This window comes from Oncorhynchus mykiss, chromosome 9 (genome assembly GCF_057628025.1).
Source record: "Oncorhynchus mykiss isolate SJ-2025 chromosome 9, ASM5762802v1, whole genome shotgun sequence".
Taxonomy (NCBI): domain Eukaryota; kingdom Metazoa; phylum Chordata; class Actinopteri; order Salmoniformes; family Salmonidae; genus Oncorhynchus; species Oncorhynchus mykiss.
Window position 1 is genome coordinate 51,450,306 of NC_143030.1, and position 27,973 is coordinate 51,478,278.

Here is a 27,973-nt window from a genome sequence, read left to right on the forward strand (position 1 = left end):
AATCCCCTCGGGGTCAGTGGAGGCTACTGAAGAACTGAAGAGACGAGACAAAGCATCAGGCTTGGTGTTCTTAGAGCCCGGACGATAAGAAATCACGAACTCGAAACGAGCGAAAAACAGCGCCCAACGCGCCTGACGCGCATTAAGTCGTTTGGCAGAACGGATGTACTCAAGGTTCCTATGGTCAGTCCAAACGACAAAAGGAACGGTCGCCCCCTCCAACCACTGTCGCCATTCGCCTAGGGCTAACCGGATGGCGAGCAGTTCGCGGTTACCCACATCATAGTTACGTTCCGACGGCGACAGGCGATGAGAAAAATACGCGCATGGGTGGACCTTGTCGTCAGAGAGGGAGCGCTGAGAAAGAATGGCTCCCACGCCCACCTCTGACGTGTCAACCTCGACAACGAACTGTCTAGAGACGTCAGGTGTAACAAGGATAGGAGCGGATGTAAAACGATTCTTGAGGAGATCAAAAGCTCCCTGGGCGGAAACGGACCACTTAAAGCACGTCTTGACAGAAGTAAGGGCTGTGAGAGGAGCTGCCACCTGACCGAAATTACGGATGAAACGACGATAGAAGTTCGCGAAGCCGAGAAAGCGCTGCAGCTCGACGCGTGACTTAGGGACGGGCCAATCAATGACAGCTTGGACCTTAGCGGGATCCATCTTAATGCCTTCAGCGGAAATAACAGAACCGAGAAATGTGACGGAGGAGGCATGAAAAGTGCACTTCTCAACCTTCACAAAAAGACAATTCTCTAAAAGGCGCTGGAGGACACGTCGAACGTGCTGAACATGAATCTGGAGTGACGGTGAAAAAATCAGGATATCGTCAAGGTAAACGAAAACAAAGATGTTCAGCATGTCTCTCAGGACATCATTGACTAATGCCTGAAAGACAGCTGGAGCGTTAGCGAGGCCGAAAGGAAGAACCCGGTATTCAAAGTGCCCTAACGGAGTGTTAAACGCCGTCTTCCACTCGTCCCCCTCCCTGATGCGCACGAGATGGTAAGCGTTACGAAGGTCCAACTTAGTGAAAAACCTGGCTCCCTGCAGGATCTCGAAGGCTGAAGACATAAGAGGAAGCGGATAACGATTCTTCACTGTTATGTCATTCAGCCCTCGATAATCTATGCAGGGGCGCAGAGACCCGTCCTTCTTCTTGACAAAAAAAACCCCCGCTCCGGCGGGAGAGGAGGAGGGGACTATGGTACCGGCGTCAAGAGCTACAGACAAATAATCTTCGAGAGCCTTACGTTCGGGAGCCGACAGAGAGTATAGTCTACCCCGGGGGGGGGGGGGGGGTGGTTCCCGGAAGGAGATCAATACTACAATCATACGACCGGTGTGGAGGAAGAGAGGTGGCCCTGGACCGACTGAACACCGTGCGCAGATCGTGATATTCCTCCGGCACCCCTGTCAAATCACCAGGCTCCTCCTGTGAAGAAGAGACAAAGGAAACAGGAGGGATAGCAGACATTAAACATTTCACATGACAAGAGACGTTCCAGGAGAGGATAGAATTACTAGACCAATTAATGGAAGGATTATGACAAACTAGCCAGGGATGGCCCAAAACAACAGGTGTAAAAGGTGAACGAAAAATTAAAAAAGAAATGGTTTCACTATGATTACCAGAAACAGTGAGGGTTAAAGGTAGCGTCTCACGCTGAATCCTGGGGAGAGGACTACCATCCAGGGCGAACAAGGCCGTGGGCTCCTTTAACTGTCTGAGAGGAATGTCATGTTCCCGAGCCCAGGTCTCGTCCATAAAACAGCCCTCCGCCCCAGAGTCTATTAAGGCACTGCAGGAAGCTGACGAACCGGTCCAGCGTAGATGGACCGACAAGGTAGTGCAGGATCTTGAAGGAGAGACAGGAGTAGTAGCGCTCACCAGTAGCCCTCCGCTTACTGACGAGCTCTGGCCTTTTACTGGACATGAAGTGACAAAATGACCAGCGGAACCGCAATAGAGACAGAGGCGGTTGGTGATTCTCCGTTCCCTCTCCTTAGTCGAGATGCGGATACCTCCCAGCTGCATGGGCTCAGCACCCGAGCCGGCAGAGGAAGATGGTAGTGATGCGGAGAGGGGGGCGACGGAGAGCGCGAGCTCCTTTCCACGAGCTCGGTGACGAAGATCAACCCGTCGCTCAATGCGAATAGCGAGTTCAATCAAGGAATCCACGCTGGAAGGAACCTCCCGGGAGAGAATCTCATCCTTTACCTCTGCGCGGAGACCCTCCAGAAGGCGAGCGAGCAAGGCCGGCTCGTTCCAGCCACTGGAGACAGCAAGAGTGCAAAACTCAATAGAGTAGTCTGTTATGGATCGATTGCCTTGACATAGGGAAGACAGGGCCCTGGAAGCCTCCTCCCCAAAAACAGATCGATCAAAAACCCGTATCATCTCCTCCTTAAAGTCCTGATACTGGTTAGTACACTCAGCCCTTGCCTCACAGATTGCCGTGCCCCACTCACGAGCCCGTCCAATAAGGAGAGATATGACGTAGGCGACACGAGCAGTGCTCCTGGAGTAAGTGTTGGGCTGGAGAGAAAACACAATATCACACTGGGTGAGGAACGAGCGGCATTCAGTGGGCTCCCCAGAGTAACACGGCGGGTTATTGATTCTGGGCTCCGGAGATTCGAAAGCCCTGGAAGTGGCCGGTGGATCGAGGCGGAGATGGTGAACCTGTTCTGTGAGGTTGGAGACTTGGGTGGCCAGGGTCTCAACGGCATGTCGAGCAGCAGACACTTCCTGCTCGTGTCTGCCTAGCATCGCTCCCTGGATCCCGACGGCTGAGTGGAGAGGATCCGAAGTCGCTGGGTCCATTCTTGGTCGGATTCTTCTGTTACGGTGAGTGAATGAGGACCCAAAAGCGAACTAACTTAAACAGAGCTTCTTTAATTACCAAACATAGGTAGGCTCAGACGGACCGGCAGATTCCGACAGGACAAGACAAGGTTACAGCAAACATGACGACAGTCTGGTTCAGGCATGAAACACAACAAACAAGAATCCGACAAGGACAGGAACAAAAACAGAGAGAGATATAGGGGACTAATCAGAGGGAAAAAGGGAACAGGTGGGAAAAGGGGTGACGAGGTGGTTAGGAGGAGACAAGGCACAGCTGGGGGAAAGAGGGGGTGGAAAGGTAACCTAACAACGACCAGCAGAGGGAGACAGGGTGAAGGGAAAGGACAGAGACAAGACACAACATGACAGTACATGACATTAACAGTCAGTCATATAGAATGTGATGTGTATAGTCCTACAACGTTATTGTGAGAGAATAATGTAAGTCCTCCAAATAGTTGTCCGCTCTAAGCTACAAGATATCAGTGTAAGAAAATGATAAAAGCGTATAGGTCTGCCCATCATGAACAAGACAGATGAGAGAGAACATATTTGATAGAAATTTAAAAATTTATTTTGGGACATGTATAGGCCTATTTCTTAAGATGAAAGCCCAACAGTTGCCCAACAATCAACCCATCAACAGTGTTATAGCTCTCCACATACTGTACTTTGAAACATTTCGTTATTAATCATTATACATTGTGGATTTTCACCTGCAGTTTAACAGAAATGCATTCAGTCATTGAACTACAAACTCAGTTGAAGACACACTATTGACGTTTAGTTGTGAATTGTTTACATCAAATTTTGACTTAATTTCTGGACAATATTACTGTCCATTTGGGGGACCACTTTTGGATCAAGAACACCCCCAGAGGCACAAGTTCCATATATCCTCTTTAATTATTCTCATTACATGTGACCTAAGCAAGTGTTCGGATCCGAACTCGGAATGTAAATTGATGGGCATAGGGACCCTGCAGATGCATTGTTCCTTGTGCATTCATCTTTTCTATGGTCTCTCAATGATGTGTATAAACCCTGGATTGCTGATGCTTTGTAATGGCCAATGAGAGGCTTTGAAGCCACAGGCCGCCACACTGGCACATCCCAGAAAGAGCAGTCCTCCATAGGAATGAATGGAATTGAATAAATGAATAAAATGTTTCAAGGACACAATTTCATGTATTTAAGTAATTCTTTGTTGTGGTGGGGGCAGTAACATTAACACTCTCAAAATATAAAATGTACATGTTCAGTTAAATTAATGTAATTTGCATGTATGCATTAAGGTGTCTGTAATATAATATATTTGTCAAAAAACAAATGTAGACATTAATAAATGCATTTCTATAGCTTTTTTTTTTTTACAATGAAGGAGGAGTACCAAAATGGCTGTGCGATGGCTTCAAAGCAGCGCCCCCCTCTTAGTCATCTAAGGTTAATACATATTATGGTCTCCTCCTCTTCTATTAAATTGATTTGGACTGCATTTGCTCTAACAGTCTTGAAGTCAGCATGGACATGAATTTGTCAGCGCGTTGTGCTTTGGTTCTTGTTCTGTTGGCATTTGTAGATTTGAAAATAGTCTCTGCTGCAGAAACGGGAGGCACATCTACAGGTGAGTTGTTCTAATTAGTCTACTTTGCATTATTTGTCATGAAACAAACTGTGACAATTTGATGATTTATTTTAAGAAGTCTGCTACACTTGACTTAGGTGTTATAGTCTACCTAATTGGTTATAAACAATAGCCTATAATTGTGCATAGCCCCTTTGCAACCTATTTTGTTGCAACCTTACAAAGAAATACAAGCCAGCCATTATGACTTTGAAACAATCCAGGCTACCCTTGGCCATCTTACGCATACACTGTCAAATAAATTCTAGTTGTTTCAACTAATTATTATGAAGTAAGTGGTTCCAAAGCCTTTTTCAGTTTATTCAACTTCTAGATAAAAGTGTTACCTGAACTTAACATTTTTAGTTGGCCCAAACTTAGCTCCAACTTGAGAAAACGAATGCAAAAATTCAGTCAACATATGTGTTTGTCAATTTGTCTCATATGTTCATTTAACTAGAAATGATTATTTCTGCATCTTAATAGCACTGTTTGTGTGTCTGTGTGTAACTAGCTGCACAGCCCTTTTTAGTTAACATACAATGTTTTCAACCTACTTATTTGAACCAATAGATTGTGAGTGTTCAGAAGGCTGTCATGCATTTTCATGGGTGTTATGGGGGAAACATTGATGATGGGGGACAAATGTCTCCAAAACTATTAATTAGACAATAAATTACTTGGAGTATGACCTACAAACTTTCCAGAGATGCAAATGCATATTTGTCAAATCCATCTCGACACAAATATGACAGATTTTCATGAATTGGTTCAGTCCAAATGTGTCTATGTTCATGTCTCTTTGTGGCAAGTTGGGTTCCCTGACATCTGCTCAAATTGTGTTGACCCAAAGCAAAGCCTGGAGTGTGCCCTCGTAGACGATGGGGCACGGGGATATGTGCAGAGTTATGTTCCAATGACAGTGACTGCCCCAATGATGAAAAATGCTGCCACAATGGATGTGGGCATGACTGCATTGCACCTAACACAGGTAAGATATGGTCCCAGAGTGACAGATACACCCATCTATTGCATTCATTATTGCTGCAATACTCTGGAAACAAGAAAGCTGGAGATTGTAATGTACATTTCATACACATAGATCAATATATTTCACTTACACTCTCTATAGAGCTGAGAAACTCAATTAAGAAGTCACATAATAGAAAGACTTCATTGGGAAGAGTCAGTGTAGGCTGACAAGTTGCTACCATAAACCTATTTGTAATGGGGAAATGTAGGATCGCTAAAGATCATATTTAATTGAGAGTGATCAACAAAACATTTAGCGTATACAGTTTATGTTATACACAATGGTTCCAGTATACTAGTTGTGACATTCAAGATGTGGGTTGATGGTCACTAGACTTGATGCTGAATGTTATGGATTGTTCTCATATCTGTTGATAGTGATTGACGCCAGACTGGACGTCCCAGTAGAAGGACCGAGGACACACTGATTATTCACTGTTGTATTGTACTGATGACATTCTGTGACCACTGTGTGATTCTGTAGCAGCTAACATTTATCGTAACGATCTCCACACAAATATGACAGATTTTCAGAAAATGGTTCAGTGTAATTGTGTCCATGTTCATGTGTTGTGGTAAGTCGTGTCCCTGACATGTCTGCTCAAATTGTGTTGTCTCAAAGCAAAGCCTGGAGTGTGCCCTCGTAGACCATGGGGCGTAGGGACGTGTGCAGAGTTATGTTCCAATGACAGTGACTGCCCCAATGATGAAAAATGCTGCCACAATGGATGTGGGCATAACTGCATTGCACCGTACACAGGTAGGATATGGTCCCAGAGTGACAGATACACCCATCTATTGCATTCATTATTGCTGCATTACTCTGGAAACAAGAAAGCTGGAGATTGTAATGTACATTTCATACACATAGATCAATATATTTCACATACACTCTCTTTAGAGCTGAGACACTCAATTAAGAAGATTTCTGAGAGCCATGTAGGTATTTAGAGTTTTATATATAAATATATATATATATATACACCATAAACATTTTGTAATGGGGACATTTAAGACCAGTAAAGCTCATATTTAATTTAGAGTGATCAACACAATGTTTAGTACAGAGCTTCTGTAATACACATGATTTCCATTGTTCCTCTTGTGACATTCAAGGTGTGGGTTGATGGTCACTAGACTTGATGATGAATGTTATGGATTGTTCTCATATCTGTTGATAGTGATTGACGCCAGACTGGAGGTCCCAGTAGAAGGACCGAGGACACACTGATTATTCACTGTTGTATTGTATTGATGACATTGTGGAACACTGTGTGATTCTGAAGCAGCTGACAATGTCACCGCTTTCTGTTTTGACTTCCTACAAATGCAAATGCCTATTTATCGTAACCATCTCCTCACAAATATGACAGATTTTCAGAAAATGGTTCGGTCCAATTGTTTCCTATTCCTCCTGCTCTCTCACAGTGCCGATCCCCCCGAAGGCAGGTCAGTGCCCGCTGCTTCTGAATGTCGTGCCGTCACACAAGGGATGTGTCCGCGATGAGGAATGTCCTAAAGATGACAAATGCTGCATCTTTGACTCTGGCGCCTTGTGTGTCCCACCTGACTTCAGTAAGAAGTTTACTAACAGTGTTCAGAAGGCTGCCATGCGTTTTCATGGGTGTTATGGGGAAAACATTGATGATGGTGGCCAAATGTCTCCAAAACTAATTAGACACAAAAATATTAAGGGTATACTCTGCAATCTTTTCACAAATACAAATTCCTATTTATCGTAACCATCTACACACAAATATGACTGATTTCCAGAAAATGGTTCAGTCCAAATGTGTCTATGTTCATGTCTCTTTGTGGCAATTTGGGATCCCTGACATCTGCTCAAATTGTGCTCACAAAGCAAAGCCTGGAGTGTGCCCTCGTAGACGATGGGGGGTAGGGACGTGTGCAGAGTTATGTTCCAATGACAGTGACTGCCCCAATGATGAAAAATGCTGCCGCAATGGATGTGGGCATGACTGCATTGCACCGTACACAGGTAGGATATGGTCCCAGAGTGACAGATACACCCATCTATTGCATTCATTATTGCTGCATTACTCTGGAAACAAGAAAGCTGGAGATTGTAATGTACATTTCATACACATAGATCAATATATTTCACATACACTCTCTTTAGAGCTGAGACACTCAATTAAGAAGATTTCTGAGAGCCATGTAGGTATTTAGAGTTTTATATATAAATATATATATATATATACACCATAAACATTTTGTAATGGGGACATTTAAGACCAGTACAGCTCATATTTAATTTAGAGGGATCAACACAATGTTTAGTATAGAGCTTCTGTAATACACATGATTTCCATTGTTCTTCTTGTGACATTCAAGGTGTGGGTTGATGGTCACTAGACTTGATGATAAATGTTATGGATTGTTCTCATATCTGTTGACAGAGATTGACGCCAGACTGGAGGTCCCAGTAGAAGAACCGAGGACACACTGATTATTCACTGTTGTATTGTATTGATGACATTGTGGAACACTGTGTGATTCTGTAGCAGCTGACAATGTCACCGCTTTCTGTTTTGACTTCCTACAAATGCAAATGCCTATTTATCGCAACCATCTCCTCACAAATATGACAGATCTTCAGAAAATGGTTCGGTCCAATTGTTTCCTATTCCTCCTGCTCTCTCACAGTGCCGATCCCCCCGAAGGCAGGTCAGTGCCCGCTGCTTCTGAATGTCGTGCCGTCACACAAGGGATGTGTCCGCGATGAGGACTGTCCTAAAGATGACAAATGCTGCGTCTTTCACTCTGACGCCTTGTGTGTCCCACCTGACTTCAGTAAGAACCTGACTGGTTTACTAACAGTGTTCAGAAGGATGCCATGCGTTTTCATGGGTGTTATGGGGGAAACATTGATGATGGGGGACAAATGTCTCCAAAACTAATTTGACACAAAAATATTAGGGGTATACTCTGCAATCTTTTCACAAATACAAATTCCTCTTTACCGTAACCATCTCCACACAAATATGACTGATTTCCAGAAAATGGTTCAGTCCAATTTTGTCCGTGTTCATGTCTCTTTGTGGTAAGTCGGGTTCCCTGACATGTCTGCTCAAATTGTGTTGTCCCAAAGCAAAGCCTGGAGTGTGCCCTCGTAGACGATGGGGCGTGGGGATGTGTGCGGAGTTATGCTCCAATGACAGTGACTGCCCCAATAATGAAAAATGCTGCCACAATGGATGTGGGCATGACTGCATTGCACCGACACAGGTAGGAATGGTTCCAGAGTGACAGATACACCCATCCACTGCATTCATTATTGCTGTATTACTCTGGAAACAAGAAAGCTGAGGCTTGTAATGTACATTTCATACACATAGATATTTTTGAGTTGCACCCCCTTTTGCCCTATGAAAAGCCTCAATTCATCAGGGCATGGGGTCTACAAGGTGTTTAAAGCGTTCCATAGGGATGCTGGCCCATGTTGATTCCAATGCTTCTCACAGTTGTGTCATGTTGGCTGGATGTCCTTTGGTTGGTGGACCGTTGGCGGCAGGGTAGCCTAGTGGTTAGAGAGTCGGACTAGTAACCAAAAGGTTGCAAGAGCAAATCCCTGAGCTGACAAGGTAAAAATCTGTCGTTAAGAACAAGGCAGTTAACCCACTGTTCCTAGGCCGTCATTGAAAATAAGATTTTTTTCTTAACTGACTTGCCTAGTTAAATAAAAGTAAAATATTTCAGGGAAAAGGATTTTGGGAATATCAGGCTGAGACTTCAGAAGAGTAGCAACATACGTTTCTTACGATACAGCAATTCACAGAACTTTAAGCTGACAATTTGTCAAGGAACACCAACAAAATTCCAACTCATTGTAATAGTAAGACCTCAATGGAAAGAATCAGTGTACGGATGATTTCCAGTGTTCTACTTGTGACACTCAAGGTGTGGATTGATGGTCACTAGACTTGATGCTGAATGTTATGGATTGTTCTCATATCTGTTGATAGAGGTTCACGCCGGACTTGAGGTACAAGGGCCGAGGACACACTGATTATTCACTGTTATGTTGTATTGATGACATTCTGTGAACACTGTGTGATTCTGTAGCAGCTGACAGCCTGTTTGTTTTGACTTCCTACAAGCCTCTAGAGCTGGTGTTTACAGAACGTTTGTTGCTGTCTGATTAGAATGTAAAGGGCATGTCTCCAAGATGCCAGTCAGACATTTTCTATGCTTCTGTGCTGGAAGTGTCTCCCTGTTGCAGCTTGTAATAAACTGGATATAATGAATTTCTAAATAAAAAATAATTAATATTAACCAATCCACCTCTTTGAAGGACACAAATATTTTGGAGTTTTACAGCTTTTCTGCTGTATATTCATGTATATACATTTTACATATACATTTTACATGGATATGGGCAGTGTATCAAATCAAAATCGGCAGTGTATCAAATACTTGTTCTCCCCACTGTACATGCACATACATTGTACATATACATTTTACATGTATCGATTTATTATGGATAGATTTGATTGACTTTACCTGCGACTGCTTTTCTCGATTGTTATCTTGGAAATTCCTATTACACTTATGTTTCTACTGTATAACTGACAACTTTTAATTTGTTACCATAGTGAAACCCGGTCGCTGTGTCCTGCCCAACGGGACCTACATGTGTGCCGAGTACTGTTACAAAGATGGCCAGTGCCCCGGGGAACAGATGTGTTTCCGGATATGTTGATTCTATGCCTGCAGTGAGCCATTGAAGCTTTATTGGAAGTTCTTATTAGTTATAAGAAATAAGTAGAACATACAAATCATTACATGTACAATTATGTCTATGAAAACGGATGATTTTATGCAATAATAAATATGAAAAATGATCATAGCTTTTATGGAAACTGGACAATTTTCATGGGCAGTATGTGAATTGAAAAACGGCAGTATGTGAATTGACAAACTCATGTGGACTGCTGAATTTGAATAAAACAAGATTTTGAACACCTGTGCTTGGTTTTTTAGCGGGTTATTTGAGACTTGTGTGGTGCTCATGTGAATATCCTTCATTTTCCGGCTTCAGACCAATGCCTGTTCTCAGTTTAATCATAGTGTTTTGTTTTTAATTTCCATGGTTTTTACACCGGAAGGTGATGGTGCAACCTTATTATAGAACATTATAATTAAGTAAAAATGCACAAGGAGGTATGCAGGTGTCGTTCTGTCCCTGAACAGGCAGTTAACCCACTGTTCCTAGGCCGTCATTGAAAATAAGAATTTGTTCTTAACTGACTTGCCTAGTTAAATAAAGGTAAAAAAATATATGTAAAAAAATACGGCCAATATACCAGTGTACAGATTCCTGAACCTGACTCCAAAAACAAGCCACCGACTGTTCTTAGCACGTGCCTTGACATACAGGCCTTAGCCGTGGTATATTGGCCATATACCACAAACCCCAGAGGTTCCTTATTGCTATTATAAACTGATTACCAACGTAATTGAAGCTGTAAAAATAAATGTTTTGTCATACCCGTGGTATACAGCCTGATATTCCACGGCTGTCAGCCAATCAGCATTTGGGGCACGAACCACCCACTTTATAATACAGTTTAACACATGCTCACCTTGTGAATCTTCACGATGTTGTACGTTTTATTTATTGATAAGATCCATGCTCATAATCATACTGATCATTGCTCACAGAAAATTGGCGAGAGCAAGGAAACAAAGACTGAAGCAAATATTTGCTATGTGATTACACAATGCAGCTGGCTAAATAGACGACTACACGAGCCGGAAATATGGCCGAGCTGTTCCCAGTTGAAGGGTTCTGAAATATTCTCTCTCGCCGAGTCGAGTTGTGTTCGTGAATATCGTCATCCATCTCGGTGGAAACAACTTGGACACACAAAGGGGACAGCCCTGGTGCGTCAGATGCGAGATGATTTGGAGGTAGTCCTCATGTCCCCTGGGACAATGGTGAGATACTCTGACATCAAACAGTGGAAGATTTGCATGTTCCTCCGTGGCAGGCGCATGCCCACAATCCACCACTTTGCATTAAATCACTGTGTCCCTGGGCAGTACCATAGGGCAGGGTTTCCCAAACTCGGTCCTGGGGCTCCTCCTGGGTTCACGTTTTGGTTTTTGCTCTAGCACTACACAGCTGATGAAAATAATCAAAGCTTGATGATGAGTTGGTTATTTGAATCAGCTGTGTAGTGCTAGGGCAAAACCCCCAAATGTGCGCCCAGTGGCACCCATGTTAACAACCATTCCTGAACCTGACTCCAAAAACAAGCCACAGATGGACAGTACCAAAATAGATACTCTATTGATTCTGTTCAATGCCCCATATACTGAGCATTCTTTTTGTAGCGGGAATCTTATATAATAGCTTAAATTGAAAAGAAATGATTGATGCTTCAGTTGTTACTTTGTATATTACTTCAATAAATCTGATGCCATGGTGTTGGGATATCGAAAATCTGTTCCCAACTATCTTGAATTTTATGCGGTAGAGTTGTCAACCCTCTTGACCATAAGTGAAATTGATACATGTTACGATTTATATTGGTCATTTTAAGCCATTTGCGATTAATTCATTCCTTTCTGTTTTAAGTAATTGCCTATTCCATTTTTGTGGCAGAGCTGCGATGAACTGGTTATCATTTTGTATTGAGCATACATTTCCTTACACCGTGATTAGGACTGTGAGGTCACTTTTGCAAGGGTTGGAGACTCCCAATTGCTAACATGTATAGAGAGTAATAGTAATGATGTCTCTTTGTAGGGACTAACTCCGCCATGGATCTTTGAACAAAGCCTATTGGAAAAGTTTTTTGTCATGTACTGTCATGTTGTGTCTTGTCTCTGTCCTTTCCCTTCACCCTGTCTCCCTCTGCTGGTCGTTGTTAGGTTACCTTTTCTCCCCCGCTTTCCCCCAGCTGTTCCTTGTCTCCTCTAACTACCCATTCACCCCGTTTCCCACCTGTTCCCTTTTTCCCTCTGATTAGGTCCCTATATCTCTCTCTGTTTCTGTTCCTGTCCTTGTCGGATTCTTGTTTGTTGTGTTTCATGCCTGAGCCAGACTATCGTCATGTTTGCTGTAACCTTGTCCTGTCCTGTCGGAATCTGCCGGTCTATCTGAGCCTACCTATGTTTGGTTATTAAAGAAGCTCTGTTTAAGTTAGTTCGCTTTTGGGTCCTCATTCACTCACCATAACAGAAGAATCCGACCAAGAATGGACCCAGCGACTTCGGATCCTCTCCACTCAGCCGTCGGGATCCAGGGAGCGATGCTAGGCAGACACGAGCAGGAAGTGTCTGCTGCTCGACATGCCGTTGAGACCCTGGCCACCCAAGTCTCCAACCTCACAGAACAGGTTCACCATCTCCGCCTCGATCCACCGGCCACTTCCAGGGCTTTCGAATCTCCGGAGCCCAGAATCAATAACCCGCCGTGTTACTCTGGGGAGCCCACTGAATGCCGCTCGTTCCTCACCCAGTGTGATATTGTGTTTTCTCTCCAGCCCAACACTTACTCCAGGAGCACTGCTCGTGTCGCCTACGTCATATCTCTCCTTATTGGACGGGCTCGTGAGTGGGGCACGGCAATCTGGGAGGCAAGGGCTGAGTGTACTAACCAGTATCAAGACTTTAAGGAGGAGATGATACGGGTTTTTGATCGATCTGTTTTTGGGGAGGAGGCTTCCAGGGCCCTGTCTTCCCTATGTCAAGGCAATCGATCCATAACAGACTACTCTATTGAGTTTCGCACTCTTGCTGTCTCCAGTGGCTGGAACGAGCCGGCCTTGCTCGCTCGTCTTCTGGAGGGTTTCCGCGCAGAGGTAAAGGATGAGATTCTCTCCCGGGAGGTTCCTTCCAGCGTGGATTCCTTGATTGAACTCGCTATTCGCATTGAGCGACGGGTTGATCTTCGTCACCGAGCTCGTGGAAAGGAGCTCGCGCTCTCCGTCGCCTCCCTCTCCGCATCACTACCATCTTCCTCTGCCGGCTCGGGTGCTGAGCCCATGCAGCTGGGAGGTATCCGCATCTCGACTAAGGAGAGGGAACGGAGAATCACCAACCGCCTCTGTCTCTATTGCGGTTCCGCTGGTCATTTTGTCACTTCATGTCCAGTAAAAGGCCAGAGCTCGTCAGTAAGCGGAGGGCTACTGGTGAGCGCTACTACTCCTGTCTCTCCTTCAAGATCCTGCACTACCTTGTCGGTCCATCTACGCTGGACCGGTTCGTCAGCTTCCTGCAGTGCCTTAATAGACTCTGGGGCGGAGGGCTGTTTTATGGACGAGACCTGGGCTCGGGAACATGACATTCCTCTCAGACAGTTAAAGGAGCCCACGGCCTTGTTCGCTCTGGATGGTAGTCCTCTCCCCAGGATTCAGCGTGAGACGCTACCTTTAACCCTCACTGTTTCTGGTAATCATAGTGAAACCATTTCTTTTTTAATTTTTCGTTCACCTTTTACACCTGTTGTTTTGGGCCATCCCTGGCTAGTTTGTCATAATCCTTCCATTAATTGGTCTAGTAATTCTATCCTCTCCTGGAACGTCTCTTGTCATGTGAAATGTTTAATGTCTGCTATCCCTCCTGTTTCCTCTGTCTCTTCTTCACAGGAGGAGCCTGGTGATTTGACAGGGGTGCCGGAGGAATATCACGATCTGCGCACGGTGTTCAGTCGGTCCAGGGCCACCTCTCTTCCTCCACACCGGTCGTATGATTGTAGTATTGATCTCCTTCCGGGAACCACCCCCCCCCGGGGTAGACTATACTCTCTGTCGGCTCCCGAACGTAAGGCTCTCGAAGATTATTTGTCTGTAGCTCTTGACGCCGGTACCATAGTCCCCTCCTCCTCTCCCGCCGGAGCGGGGGTTTTTTTTGTCAAGAAGAAGGACGGGTCTCTGCGCCCCTGCATAGATTATCGAGGGCTGAATGACATAACAGTGAAGAATCGTTATCCGCTTCCTCTTATGTCTTCAGCCTTCGAGATCCTGCAGGGAGCCAGGTTTTTCACTAAGTTGGACCTTCGTAACGCTTACCATCTCGTGCGCATCAGGGAGGGGGACGAGTGGAAGACGGCGTTTAACACTCCGTTAGGGCACTTTGAATACCGGGTTCTTCCTTTCGGCCTCGCTAACGCTCCAGCTGTCTTTCAGGCATTAGTCAATGATGTCCTGAGAGACATGCTGAACATCTTTGTTTTCGTTTACCTTGACGATATCCTGATTTTTTCACCGTCACTCCAGATTCATGTTCAGCACGTTCGACGTGTCCTCCAGCGCCTTTTAGAGAATTGTCTTTTTGTGAAGGCTGAGAAGTGCACTTTTCATGCCTCCTCCGTCACATTTCTCGGTTCTGTTATTTCCGCTGAAGGCATTAAGATGGATCCCGCTAAGGTCCAAGCTGTCATTGATTGGCCCGTCCCTAAGTCACGCGTCGAGCTGCAGCGCTTTCTCGGCTTCGCGAACTTCTATCGTCGTTTCATCCGTAATTTCGGTCAGGTGGCAGCTCCTCTCACAGCCCTTACTTCTGTCAAGACGTGCTTTAAGTGGTCCGTTTCCGCCCAGGGAGCTTTTGATCTCCTCAAGAATCGTTTTACATCCGCTCCTATCCTTGTTACACCTGACGTCTCTAGACAGTTCGTTGTCGAGGTTGACGCGTCAGAGGTGGGCGTGGGAGCCATCCTTTCTCAGCGCTCCCTCTCTGACGACAAGGTCCACCCATGCGCGTATTTTTCTCATCGCCTGTCGCCGTCGGAACGTAACTATGATGTGGGTAACCGCGAACTGCTCGCCATCCGGTTAGCCCTAGGCGAATGGCGACAGTGGTTGGAGGGGGCGACCGTTCCTTTTGTCGTTTGGACTGACCATAGGAACCTTGAGTACATCCGTTCTGCCAAACGACTTAATGCGCGTCAGGCGCGTTGGGCGCTGTTTTTCGCTCGTTTCGAGTTCGTGATTTCTTATCGTCCGGGCTCTAAGAACACCAAGCCTGATGCTTTGTCTCGTCTCTTCAGTTCTTCAGTAGCCTCCACTGACCCCGAGGGGATTCTCCCTGAGGGGCGTGTTGTCGGGTTGACTGTCTGGGGAATTGAGAGGCAGGTAAAACAAGCGCTCACTCACACTCCGTCGCCGCGCGCTTGTCCTAGGAACCTTCTTTTCGTTCCCGTTCCTACTCGTCTGGCCGTTCTTCAGTGGGCTCACTCTGCCAAGTTAGCCGGCCACCCTGGCGTTCGGGGTACGCTTGCTTCCATTCGCCAGCGTTTTTGGTGGCCCACCCGGGAGCATGACACGCGTCGTTTCGTGGCTGCTTGTTCGGTCTGCGCGCAGACTAAGTCCGGTAACTCTCCTCCTGCCGGCCGTCTCAGGCCGCTTCCTATTCCCTCTCGACCGTGGTCTCACATCGCCTTAGATTTTGTCACCGGACTGCCTTCGTCAGCGGGGAAGACTGTTATTCTTACGGTTGTCGATAGGTTCTCTAAGGCGGCTCATTTCATTCCCCTTGCTAAGCTTCCTTCTGCTAAAGAGACGGCACAAATCATCATCGAGAATGTTTTCAGAATTCATGGCCTTCCGTCAGACGTCGTTTCGGACAGAGGTCCGCAATTCACGTCTCAATTTTGGAGGGAGTTTTGCCGTTTGATTGGGGCTTCCGTCAGTCTCTCTTCCGGCTTTCACCCCCAGTCTAACGGTCAAGCAGAACGGGCCAATCAGACTATTGGTCGCATCTTACGCAGTCTTTCTTTTCGTAACCCTGCGTCTTGGTCAGAACAGCTCCCCTGGGCAGAATACGCCCACAACTCGCTTCCTTCGTCTGCGACCGGGCTATCTCCTTTTCAGAGTAGCCTCGGGTACCAGCCTCCGCTGTTCTCATCTCAGTTCGCCGAGTCCAGCGTCCCCTCCGCTCAGGCTTTTGTCCAACGTTGCGAGCGCACCTGGAAGAGGGTCAGGTCTGCACTTTGCCGTTATAGGACGCAGACTGTGAGGGCTGCTAATAAGCGTAGAACTAAGAGTCCTAGATATTGTTGCGGTCAGAGAGTTTGGCTCTCCACTCAGAACCTTCCCCTTAAGACGGCTTCTCGCAAGTTGACCCCGCGGTTCATTGGTCCGTTCCGTATTTCTCGGGTCATTAATCCTGTCGCAGTTCGACTTCTTCTTCCGCGATACCTTCGTCGCGTCCACCCGGTCTTCCATGTCTCCTGCATCAAGCCCGTCCTTCGCGCCCCCGCTCGTCTTCCCCCCCCCCCCCCCCATCCTTGTCGAGGGCGCACCCATCTACAGGGTCCGTAGAATTTTGGACATGCGTCCTCGGGGCCGTGGTCACCAGTACCTCGTAGATTGGGAGGGGTACGGTCCTGAGGAGAGGAGTTGGGTTCCCTCTCGGGACGTGCTGGACCGTGCGCTGATCGAGGATTTCCTCCGTTGCCGCCAGGTTTCCTCCTCGAGTGCGCCAGGAGGCGCTCGGTGAGTGGGGGGGTACTGTCATGTACTGTCATGTTGTGTCTTGTCTCTGTCCTTTCCCTTCACCCTGTCTCCCTCTGCTGGTCGTTGTTAGGTTACCTTTTCTCCCCCGCTTTCCCCCAGCTGTTCCTTGTCTCCTCTAACTACCCATTCACCCCGTTTCCCACCTGTTCCCTTTTTCCCTCTGATTAGGTCCCTATATCTCTCTCTGTTTCTGTTCCTGTCCTTGTCGGATTCTTGTTTGTTGTGTTTCATGCCTGAGCCAGACTATCGTCATGTTTGCTGTAACCTTGTCCTGTCCTGTCGGAATCTGCCGGTCTATCTGAGCCTACCTATGTTTGGTTATTAAAGAAGCTCTGTTTAAGTTAGTTCGCTTTTGGGTCCTCATTCACTCACCATAACATTTTTGTAGGGTTTTTGGATAAACGCTGAAAATACGTTTTGTGGTGAAGACAGGTTTTGGAGATCTTATACGTTTTATTCTATGAGATCATCTTCATCAGCTAATGTCACTTTTTGCGAATTTTGAAGCATTTATGTAAATAAGAAAAGCATTTGTGGACTAAAAACATTATGTTACTCAACATAGAGTTTGTCTGAAGTTACACATCACCGTATCGCAACAGCGTGACCGTTTCGGAATATTGTATGCTTATTGTTTAGAAAGTATTTAGTATTTATTATGTATAAATAGCCCACACTTTAGATGAGGCCACGCAAAAAGACTTAACTGATGATTAGTAAAGTCGTTTATAAAGACCTATATTACATATCTTATGTAATGGTCTTATGAATATTAGTGTAACGATGTGCGCTGAGAGTTGGGAAGCAAGTTCAGGGAGTGAGTGATTTAATCAATCAACGAAACATAATAGAAAACAAGAAACACAAACAACGCACAGACCAAACTGAAACAGAAACAATGACGCCTGGGGAAGGAACCGAAGCGAGTGACAAATATAGGGCAGGTAATCAGGGAGGTGATGGAGTCCAGGTGAGTGTCACAACGCAGTGATGACCGTAACGATGGTGACAGGGCTGCGCCATAACGAGCAGCCTGGTGACCTAGAAGCCGGAGAGGGAGCACACGTGACAGTTCCCCCTCCCTGACGTGCGGCTCCAGACTCAGGGCGCAGACCAAGATGACGATCCCGGGGATCAGGAGCAGACCGGTCACCTCTGCTAAGGAGCCGGAACCCGTCGACCTAGAGCGCCAGAGATCTTATAATAAATCCCGCTGTGCCCTCTGACGACCCATCAAACAGGCAAAGTGCCAACACAGGACTAATATTAAATCGTACTACACCGGCTCCGACGTTCGTCAAATGTGGCAGGTCCTGCAAACTATTACAGACTACAAAGGGAAGCAGAGCCGCGAGCTGCCCAGTGACACGAGCCTACCAGACGAGCTAAATAACTTCTATGCTCGCTTCGAGGCAAGTAACACTGAAACATGCACGAGAGCATCAGCTGTTCCGGACAACTGTGTGATCACGCTTTCCGCAGCCGATGTGAGTAAGACCTTCAAACAGGTCAACATTCACAAGGCCGCAGGGCCAGACAGACTACCAGGACGTGTTCTCAGAGCATGCGCTGACCAACTGGCAAGTGTCTTCACTGACCTTTTCAACCTCTCCCTGTCTGAGTCTGTAATTCCAACATGTTTCAAGCAGACCACCATAGTCCCTGTGCCCAAGAAAAACTAAGATAGCCTGCCTAAATGACTACCGACCCGTAGTACTCATGTCTGCAGCACTCACCACACCAAAAGATCCACAGACTATGCAACCTCTATTGCACTCCACACTGCCCTGTCACACCTGGACAAAAGGAACACCTATGTGAGAATGCTATTCATTGACTACAGCTCAGTGTTCAACACCATAGTGCCCTCAAAGCTCATCACTAAGATAAGGACCCTTGGACTAAACACCTCCCTCTGTAACTGAATCCTGGATTTCATGATAGGCCACCCCCAGGTGGTAAGGGTAGGGGTGCGTGCTCAGCCCCTTCCTGTACTCCCTGTTCACTCATGACTGCACGACCAGGCACTATTCCAACACCATCATTAAGTTTGCTGATGACACAACAGTGGTAGACCTGATCACTGACAACGATGAGACAGCCTATGGTGAGGAGGTCAGAGACCTGACCATGTGGTGCAAGGACAACAACTCCAACTCAACGTGACCAAGACAAAGGAGATGATTGTGGACTGCAGTAAAAAGGAGGACCGAGCACGCCCCATTCTCATTGATAGGGCTGTAGTGGAGCAGGATTCAAGATCTTTGGCGTCCACATCACCAACAAACTAACATGGTCCAAGCACACCAAGACAGTTGTGAAGAGGGCACGACAAAACCTATTCCCCCTCAGTAGACTGAAAAGATTTGGCATGGGTCCTCAGATCCTCAAAAGATTTTACAGCTGCACCATCGAGAGCATCCTGACGGGTTGGTTCACTGCCTTGTATGGCAACTGCTTGGCCTCTGCCTGCAAGGCACTACAGAGGGTAGTGCTTACGGCCCAGAACATCACCGGGGACAATCTTCCTGCCACCCAGGACCTCTATACCAGGCGGTGTCAGAGGAAGGCCCTAAAAATGGTCAAAGACTCCAGCCACCCTAGTCATAGACTGTTCTCTCTGCTACCGCACGGCAAGCAGTACCGGAGCACCAAGTCTAGGTCCAAGAGGCTCCTAAATATCTTCTACCCCAAGCCATAAGACTCCTGAACGGCGAATCAAATGGCTAATCACTTTGTCAACCACAACATGGACTGACTGTACAAAATATTATGAACATAGACTGATCTAGACTGACCAGGTGAAGCTGCGATCCCTTATTAATTTCACCTGTTAAAACCACTTCAATCAGTGTAGATGAAGGGTAGGAGACAGGTTAACAGTCAGTCATATAGAATGTGATGTGTATAGTCCTACAACGTTATTGTGAGAGAATAATGTAAGAAAATCCAATGTTGAGAATTGATTTAGTCCGCCAAATAGTTGTCCGCTCTAAGCTACAAGATATCAGTGTAATAAAATGATAAAAGCGTATAGGTCTGCCCATCAACAACAAGACAGATGAGAGAGAAAATATTTGATAGAAATTAAAAAAGTTATTTTGGGACATGTATAGGCCTATTTCTTAAGATTAATTACAAGTAAAAAATCATATACCATGTAAACAGAGCCCAACCGTTGCCCAAAAATGAACCCATCAACAGTGTTATGGCTCTCCACATACTGTACTTTGAAACATTTCGTTATGAATCATTATACATTGTGGATTTTCACCTGCAGTTTAACAGAAATGCATTCAGTCATTGAACTACAAACTCAGTTGAAGACACACTATTGACGTTTAGTTGTGAATTGTTTACATCAAATTTTGACTTAATTTCTGGACAATATTACTGTCCATTTGGGGGACCACTTTTGGATCAAGAACACCCCCAGAGGCACAAGTTCCATATATCCTCTTTAATTATTCTCATTACATGTGACCTAAGCAAGTGTTCGGATCCGAACTCGGAATGTAAATTGATGGGCATAGGGACCCTGCAGATGCATTGTTCCTTGTGCATTCATCTTTTCTATGGTCTCTCAATGATGTGTATAAACCCTGGATTGCTGATGCTTTGTAATGGCCAATGAGAGGCTTTGAAGCCACAAGCCGCCACACTGGCACATCCCAGAAAGAGCAGTCCTCCATAGGAATGAATGGAATTGAATAAATGAATAAAATGTTTCAAGGACACAATTTCATGTATTTAAGTAATTTGTTGTTGTGGTGGGGGCAGTAACATTAACACTCTCAAAATATAAAATGTACATGTTCAGTTCAATTAATATAATTTGCATGTATGCATTAAGGTGTCTGTAATAGAATATATTTGTCAAAAAACAAATGTAGACATTAATAAATGCATTTCTATAGCTTTTTTTTTTTACAATGAAGGAGGAGTACCAAAATGGCTGTGCGGTGGCTTCAAAGCAGCGCCCCCCTCTTAGTCATCTAAGGTTAATACATATTATGGTCTCCTCCTCTTCTATTAAATTGATTTGGACTGCATTTGCTCTAACAATCTTGAAGTCAGCATGGACATGAATTTGTCAGCGCGTTGTGCTTTGGTTCTTTTTCTGTTGGCATTTGTAGATTTGAAAATAGTCTCTGCTGCAGAAACGGGAGGCACATCTACAGGTGAGTTGTTCTAATTAGTCTACTTTGCATTATTTGTCATGAAACAAACTGTGACAATTTGATGATTTATTTTAAGAAGTCTGCTACACTTGACTTAGGTGTTATAGTCTACCTAATTGGTTATAAACAATAGCCTATAATTGTGCATAGCCCCTTTGCAACCTATTTTGTTGCAACCTTACAAAGAAATACAAGCCAGCCATTATGACTTTGAAACAATCCAGGCTACCCTTGGCCATCTTACGCATACACTGTCAAATAAATTCTAGTTGTTTCAACTAATTATTATGAAGTAAGTGGTTCCAAAGCCTTTTTCAGTTTATTCAACTTCTAGATAAAAGTGTTACCTGAACTTAACATTTTTAGTTGGCCCAAACTTAGCTCCAACTTGAGAAAACGTATGCAAAAATTCAGTCAACATATGTGTTTGTCAATTTGTCTCATATGTTCATTTAACTAGAAATGATTATTTCTGCATCTTAATAGCACTGTTTGTGTGTCTGTGTGTAACTAGCTGCACAGCCCATTTTAGTTAACATACAATGTTTTCAACCTACTTATTTGAACCAATAGATTGTGAGTGTTCAGAAGGCTGTCATGCGTTTTCATGGGTGTTATGGGGGAAACATTGATGATGGGGGACAAATGTCTCCAAAACTATTAATTAGACACAAAATTACTTGGAGTATGGCCTACAAACTTACCGTAACCATCTACACACAAATATGACTGATTTCCAGAAAATGGTTCAGTCCAATTTTGTCCGTGTTCATGTCTCTTTGTGGTAAGTCGGGTTCCCTGACATGTCTGCTCAAATTGTGTTGTCCCAAAGCAAAGCCTGGAGTGTGCCCTCGTAGACGATGGGGCTGGGGCGTAGGGACGTGTGCTGAGTTATGTTCCAATGACAGTGACTGCCCCAATGATGAAAAATGCTGCCACAATGGATGTGGGCATGACTGCATTGCACCGTACACAGGTAGGATATGGTCCCAGAGTGACAGATACACCCATCTATTGCATTCATTATTGCTGCATTACTCTGGAAACAAGAAAGCTGGAGATTGTAATGTACATTTCATACACATAGATCAATATATTTCACATACACTCTCTTTAGAGCTGAGACACTCAATTAAGAAGATTTCTGAGAGCCATGTAGGTATTTAGAGTTTTATATATAAATATATATATATATACACCATAAACATTTTGTAATGGGGACATTTAAGACCAGTAAAGCTCATATTTAATTTAGAGGGATCAACACAATGTTTAGTTCAGAGCTTCTGTAATACACATGGTTTCCATTGTTCTTCTTGTGACATTCAAGGTGTGGGTTGATGGTCACTAGACTTGATGATAAATGTTATGGATTGTTCTCATATCTGTTGATAGTGATTGACGCCAGACTGGAGGTCCCAGTAGAAGGACCGAGGACACACTGATTATTCACTGTTGTATTGTATTGATGACATTGTGGAACACTGTGTGATTCTGTAGCAGCTGACAATGTCACCGCTTTCTGTTTTGACTTCCTACAAATACAAATTCCTTTTTATCGTAACCATCTCCACACAAATATGACTGATTTCCAGAAAATGGTTCAGTCCAATTTTGTCCGTGTTCTCTTTGTGGTAAGTCGGGTTCCCTGACATGTCTGCTCAAATTGTGTTGTCCCAAAGCAAAGCCTGGAGTGTGCCCTCGTAGACGATGGGGCGTGGGGATGTGTGCGGAGTTATGCTCCAATGACAGTGACTGCCCCAATAATGAAAAATGCTGCCACAATGGATGTGGGCATGACTGCATTGCACCGACACAGGTAGGAATGGTCCCAGAGTGACAGATACACCCATCCACTGCATTCATTATTGCTGCATTACTCTGGAAACAAGAAAGCTGAGTCTTGTAATGTACATTTCATACACATAGATATTTTTGAATTGCACCCCTTTTTGCCCTAAGAAAAGCCTCAATTCATCAGGGCATGGGGTCTACAAGGTGTTTAAAGCGTTCCATAGGGATGCTGGCCCATGTTGACTCCAATGCTTCTCACAGTTGTGTCATGTTGGCTGGATGTCCTTTGGTTGGTGGACCGTTGGCGGCAGGGTAGCCTAGTGGTTAGAGCGTCGGACTAGTAACCGAAAGGTTGCAAGAGCAAATCCCTGAGCTGACAAGGTAAAAATCTGTCGTTAAGAACAAGGCAGTTAACCCACTGTTCCTAGGCCGTCATTGAAAATAAGATTTTTTTTCTTAACTGACTTGCCTAGATAAATGAAAGTAAAATATTTCAGGGAAAAGACCTCAATGGAAAGAATCAGTGTACGGATGATTTCCAGTGTTCTACTTGTGACACTCAAGGTGTGGATTGATGGTCACTAGACTTGATGCTGAATGTTATGGATTGTTCTCATATCTGTTGATAGAGATTAACGCCGGACTTGAGGTACAAGGGCCGAGGACACACTGATTATTCACTGTTATGTTGTATTGATGACATTCTGTGAACACTGTGTGATTCTGTAGCAGCTGACAGCCTGTTTGTTTTGACTTCCTACAAGCCTCTAGAGCTGGTGTTTACAGAACATTTGTTGCTGTCTGATTAGAATGTAAAGGGCATGTCTCCAAGATGCCAGTTAGACATTTTCTATGCTTCTGTGCTGGAAGTGTCTCCCTGTTGCAGCTTGTAATAAACTGGATATAATTTTTTTCTAAATAAAAAATAATTAATATTAACCAATCCACCTCTTTGGAGGACACAAATATTTTGGAGTTTTACAGCTTTTCTGCTGTATATTCATGTATATACATTTTACATGTACATTTTATATGGATATTCATGTATATACATTTTACATGTACATTTTACATGGATATCGGCAGTGTATCAAATCAAAATCGGCAGTGTATCAAATACTTGTTCTCCCCTCTGTACATGCACATACATTGTACATATACATTTTACATGTATCGATTTATTATGGATAGATTTGATTGACTTTACCTGCGACTGCTTTTCTCGATTGTTATCTTGGAAATTCCTATTACACTTATGTTTCTACTGTATAACTGACAACTTTTAATTTGTTACCATAGTGAAACCCGGTCGCTGTGTCCTGCCCAACGGGACCTACATGTGTGCCGAGTACTGTTACAAAGATGGCCAGTGCCCCGGGGAACAGATGTGTTTCCGGATATGTTGATTCTATGCCTGCAGTGAGCCATTGAAGCTTTATTGGAAGTTCTTATTAGTTATAAGAAATAAGTAGAACATACAAATCATTACATGTACAATTATGTCAATGAAAACGGATGATTTTATGCAATAATAAATATGAAAAATGATCATAGCTTTTATGGAAACTGGACAATTTTCATGGGCAGTATGTGAATTGAAAAACGGCAGTATGTGAATTGACAAACTCATGTGGACTGCTGAATTTGAATAAAACAAGATTTTGAACACCTGTGCTTGGTTTTTTAGGGGGTTATTTGAGACTTGTGTGGTGCTCATGTGAATATCCTTCATTTTCCGGCTTCAGACCAATGCCTGTTCTCAGTTTAATCATAGTGTTTTGTTTTTAATTTCCATGGTTTTTACACCGGAAGGTGATCGTGCAACCTTATTATAGAACATTATAATTAAGTAAAAATGCACAAGGAGGTATGCAGGTGTCGTTCTGTCCCTGAACAGGCAGTTAACCCACTGTTCCTAGGCCGTCATTGAAAATAAGAATTTGTTCTTAACTGACTTGCCTAGTTAAATAAAGGTAAAAAAATATATGTAAAAAAAATACGGCCAATATACCAGTGTACAGATTCCTGAACCTGACTCCAAAAACAAGCCACCGACTGTTCTTAGCACGTGCCTTGACATACAGGCCTTAGCCGTGGTATATTGGCCATATACCACAAACCCCCGAGGTTCCTTATTGCTATTATAAACTGATTACCAACGTAATTGAAGCTGTAAAAATAAATGTTTTGTCATACTCGTGGTATACAGCCTGATATTCCACGGCTGTCAGCCAATCAGCATTTGGGGCACGAACCACCCACTTTATAATACAGTTTAACACATGCTCACCTTGTGAATCTTCACGATGTTGTACGTTTTATTTATTGATAAGATCCATGCTCATAATCATACTGATCATTGCTCACAGAAAATTGGCGAGAGCAAGGAAACAAAGACTGAAGCAAATATTTGCTATGTGATTACACAATGCAGCTGGCTAAATAGACGACTACACGAGCCGGAAATATGGCCGAGCTGTTCCCAGTTGAAGGGTTCTGAAATATTCTCTCTCGCCGAGTCGAGTTGTGTTCGTGAATATCGTCATCCATCTCGGTGGAAACAACTTGGACACACAAAGGGGACAGCCCTGGTGCGTCAGATGCGAGATGATTTGGAGGTAGTCCTCATGTCCCCTGGGACAATGGTGAGATACTCTGACATCAAACAGTGGAAGATTTGCATGTTCCTCCGTGGCAGGCGCATGCCCACAATCCACCACTTTGCATTAAATCACTGTGTCCCTGGGCAGTACCATAGGGCAGGGTTTCCCAAACTCGGTCCTGGGGCTCCTCCTGGGTTCACGTTTTGGTTTTTGCTCTAGCACTACACAGCTGATGAAAATAATCAAAGCTTGATGATGAGTTGGTTATTTGAATCAGCTGTGTAGTGCTAGGGCAAAACCCCCAAATGTGCGCCCAGTGGCACCCATGTTAACAACCATTCCTGAACCTGACTCCAAAAACAAGCCACAGATGGACAGTACCAAAATAGATACTCTATTGATTCTGTTCAATGCCCCATATACTGAGCATTCTTTTTGTAGCGGGAATCTTATATAATAGCTTAAATTGAAAAGAAAGGATTGATGCTTCAGTTGTTACTTTGTATATTACTTCAATAAATCTGATGCCATGGTGTTGGGATATCGAAAATCTGTTCCCAACTATCTTGAATTTTATGTGGTAGAGTTGTCAACCCTCTTGACCATAAGTGAAATTGATACATGTTACGATTTATATTGGTCATTTTAAGCCATTTGCGATTAATTCATTCCTTTCTGTTTTAAGTAATTGCCTATTCCATTTTTGTGGCAGAGCTGCGATGAACTGGTTATCATTTTGTATTGAGCATACATTTCCTTACACCGTGATTAGGACTGTGAGGTCACTTTTGCAAGGGTTGGAGACTCCCAATTGCTAACATGTATAGAGAGTAATAGTAATGATGTCTCTTTGTAGGGACTAACTCCGCCATGGATCTTTGAACAAAGCCTATTGGAAAAGTTTTTGTAGGGTTTTTGGATAAACGCTGAAAATACGTTTTGTGGTAAAGACAGGTTTTGGAGATCTTATACGTTTTATTCTATGAGATAATCTTCATCAGCTAATGTCACTTTTTGCGAATTTTGAAGCATTTATGTAATTAAGAAAAGCATTTGTGGACTAAAAACATTATGTTACTCAACATAGAGTTTGTCTGAAGTTACACATCACCGTATCGCAACAGCGTGACCGTTTCGGAATATTGTATGCTTATTGTTTAGAAAGTATTTAGTATTTATTATGTATAAATAGCCCACACTTTAGATGAGGCCACGCAAAAAGACTTAACTGATGATTAGTAAAGTCGTTTATAAAGACCTATATTACATATCTTATGTAATGGTCTTATGAATATTAGTGTAACGATGTGCGCTGAGAGTTGGGAAGCAAGTTCAGGGAGTGAGTGATTTAATCAATCAACGAAACATAATAGAAAACAAGAAACACAAACAACGCACAGACCAAACTGAAACAGAAACAATGACGCCTGGGGAAGGAACCGAAGCGAGTGACAAATATAGGGCAGGTAATCAGGGAGGTGATGGAGTCCAGGTGAGTGTCACAACGCAGTGATGACCGTAACGATGGTGACAGGGCTGCGCCATAACGAGCAGCCTGGTGACCTAGAAGCCGGAGAGGGAGCACACGTGACAGTTCCCCCTCCCTGACGTGCGGCTCCAGACTCAGGGCGCAGACCAAGATGACGATCCCGGGGATCAGGAGCAGACCGGTCACCTCTGCTAAGGAGCCGGAACCCGTCGACCTAGAGCGCCAGAGATCTTATAATAAATCCCGCTGTGCCCTCTGACGACCCATCAAACAGGCAAAGTGCCAACACAGGACTAATATTAAATCGTACTACACCGGCTCCGACGTTCATCAAATGTGGCAGGTCCTGCAATCTATTACTGACTACAAAGGGAAGCAGAGCCGCGAGCTGCCCAGTGACACGAGCCTACCAGACGAGCTAAATAACTTCTATGCTCGCTTCGAGGCAAGTAACACTGAAACATGCACGAGAGCATCAGCTGTTCCGGACAACTGTGTGATCACGCTTTCCGCAGCCGATGTGAGTAAGACCTTCAAACAGGTCAACATTCACAAGGCCGCAGGGCCAGACAGACTACCAGGACGTGTTCTCAGAGCATGCGCTGACCAACTGGCAAGTGTCTTCACTGACCTTTTCAACCTCTCCCTGTCTGAGTCTGTAATTCCAACATGTTTCAAGCAGACCACCATAGTCCCTGTGCCCAAGAAAAACTAAGATAGCCTGCCTAAATGACTACCGACCCGTAGTACTCATGTCTGCAGCACTCACCACACCAAAAGATCCACAGACTATGCAACCTCTATTGCACTCCACACTGCCCTGTCACACCTGGACAAAAGGAACACCTATGTGAGAATGCTATTCATTGACTACAGCTCAGTGTTCAACACCATAGTGCCCTCAAAG

General features: G+C 44.5%; 1 protein-coding gene across 1 annotated transcript; it reads left to right on the plus strand.

Annotated features, from left to right (window-relative positions):
- The first annotated feature begins 4,384 nt into the window (after positions 1–4,384).
- LOC110532224 (uncharacterized) lies at positions 4,385–27,325 on the plus strand. The gene is made up of 9 exons (XM_090185804.1): positions 4,385–4,481; positions 5,335–5,472; positions 6,136–6,273; positions 6,942–7,088; positions 7,375–7,512; positions 8,181–8,327; positions 8,626–8,762; positions 22,863–22,999; positions 27,199–27,325. Exons 1-9 carry the CDS (start codon positions 4,385–4,387, stop codon positions 27,323–27,325), a joined length of 1,206 nt encoding a protein of 401 aa, XP_090041930.1.
- The last annotated feature ends 648 nt before the right edge of the window (positions 27,326–27,973 follow it).

Excerpts from the sequence above, each read along its gene's own strand:
- LOC110532224 (XM_090185804.1), top strand. The coding sequence starts at position 4,385 with ATGAATTTGTCAGCGCGTTGTGCTTTGGTTCTTGTTCTGTTGGCATTT. Across the intron at positions 5,473-6,135 it reads CTGCATTGCACCTAACACAG|CAAAGCCTGGAGTGTGCCCT; the intron begins GTAAGATATGGT and ends GTTGTCTCAAAG. Across the intron at positions 7,089-7,374 it reads GTGTGTCCCACCTGACTTCA|CAAAGCCTGGAGTGTGCCCT; the intron begins GTAAGAAGTTTA and ends GTGCTCACAAAG.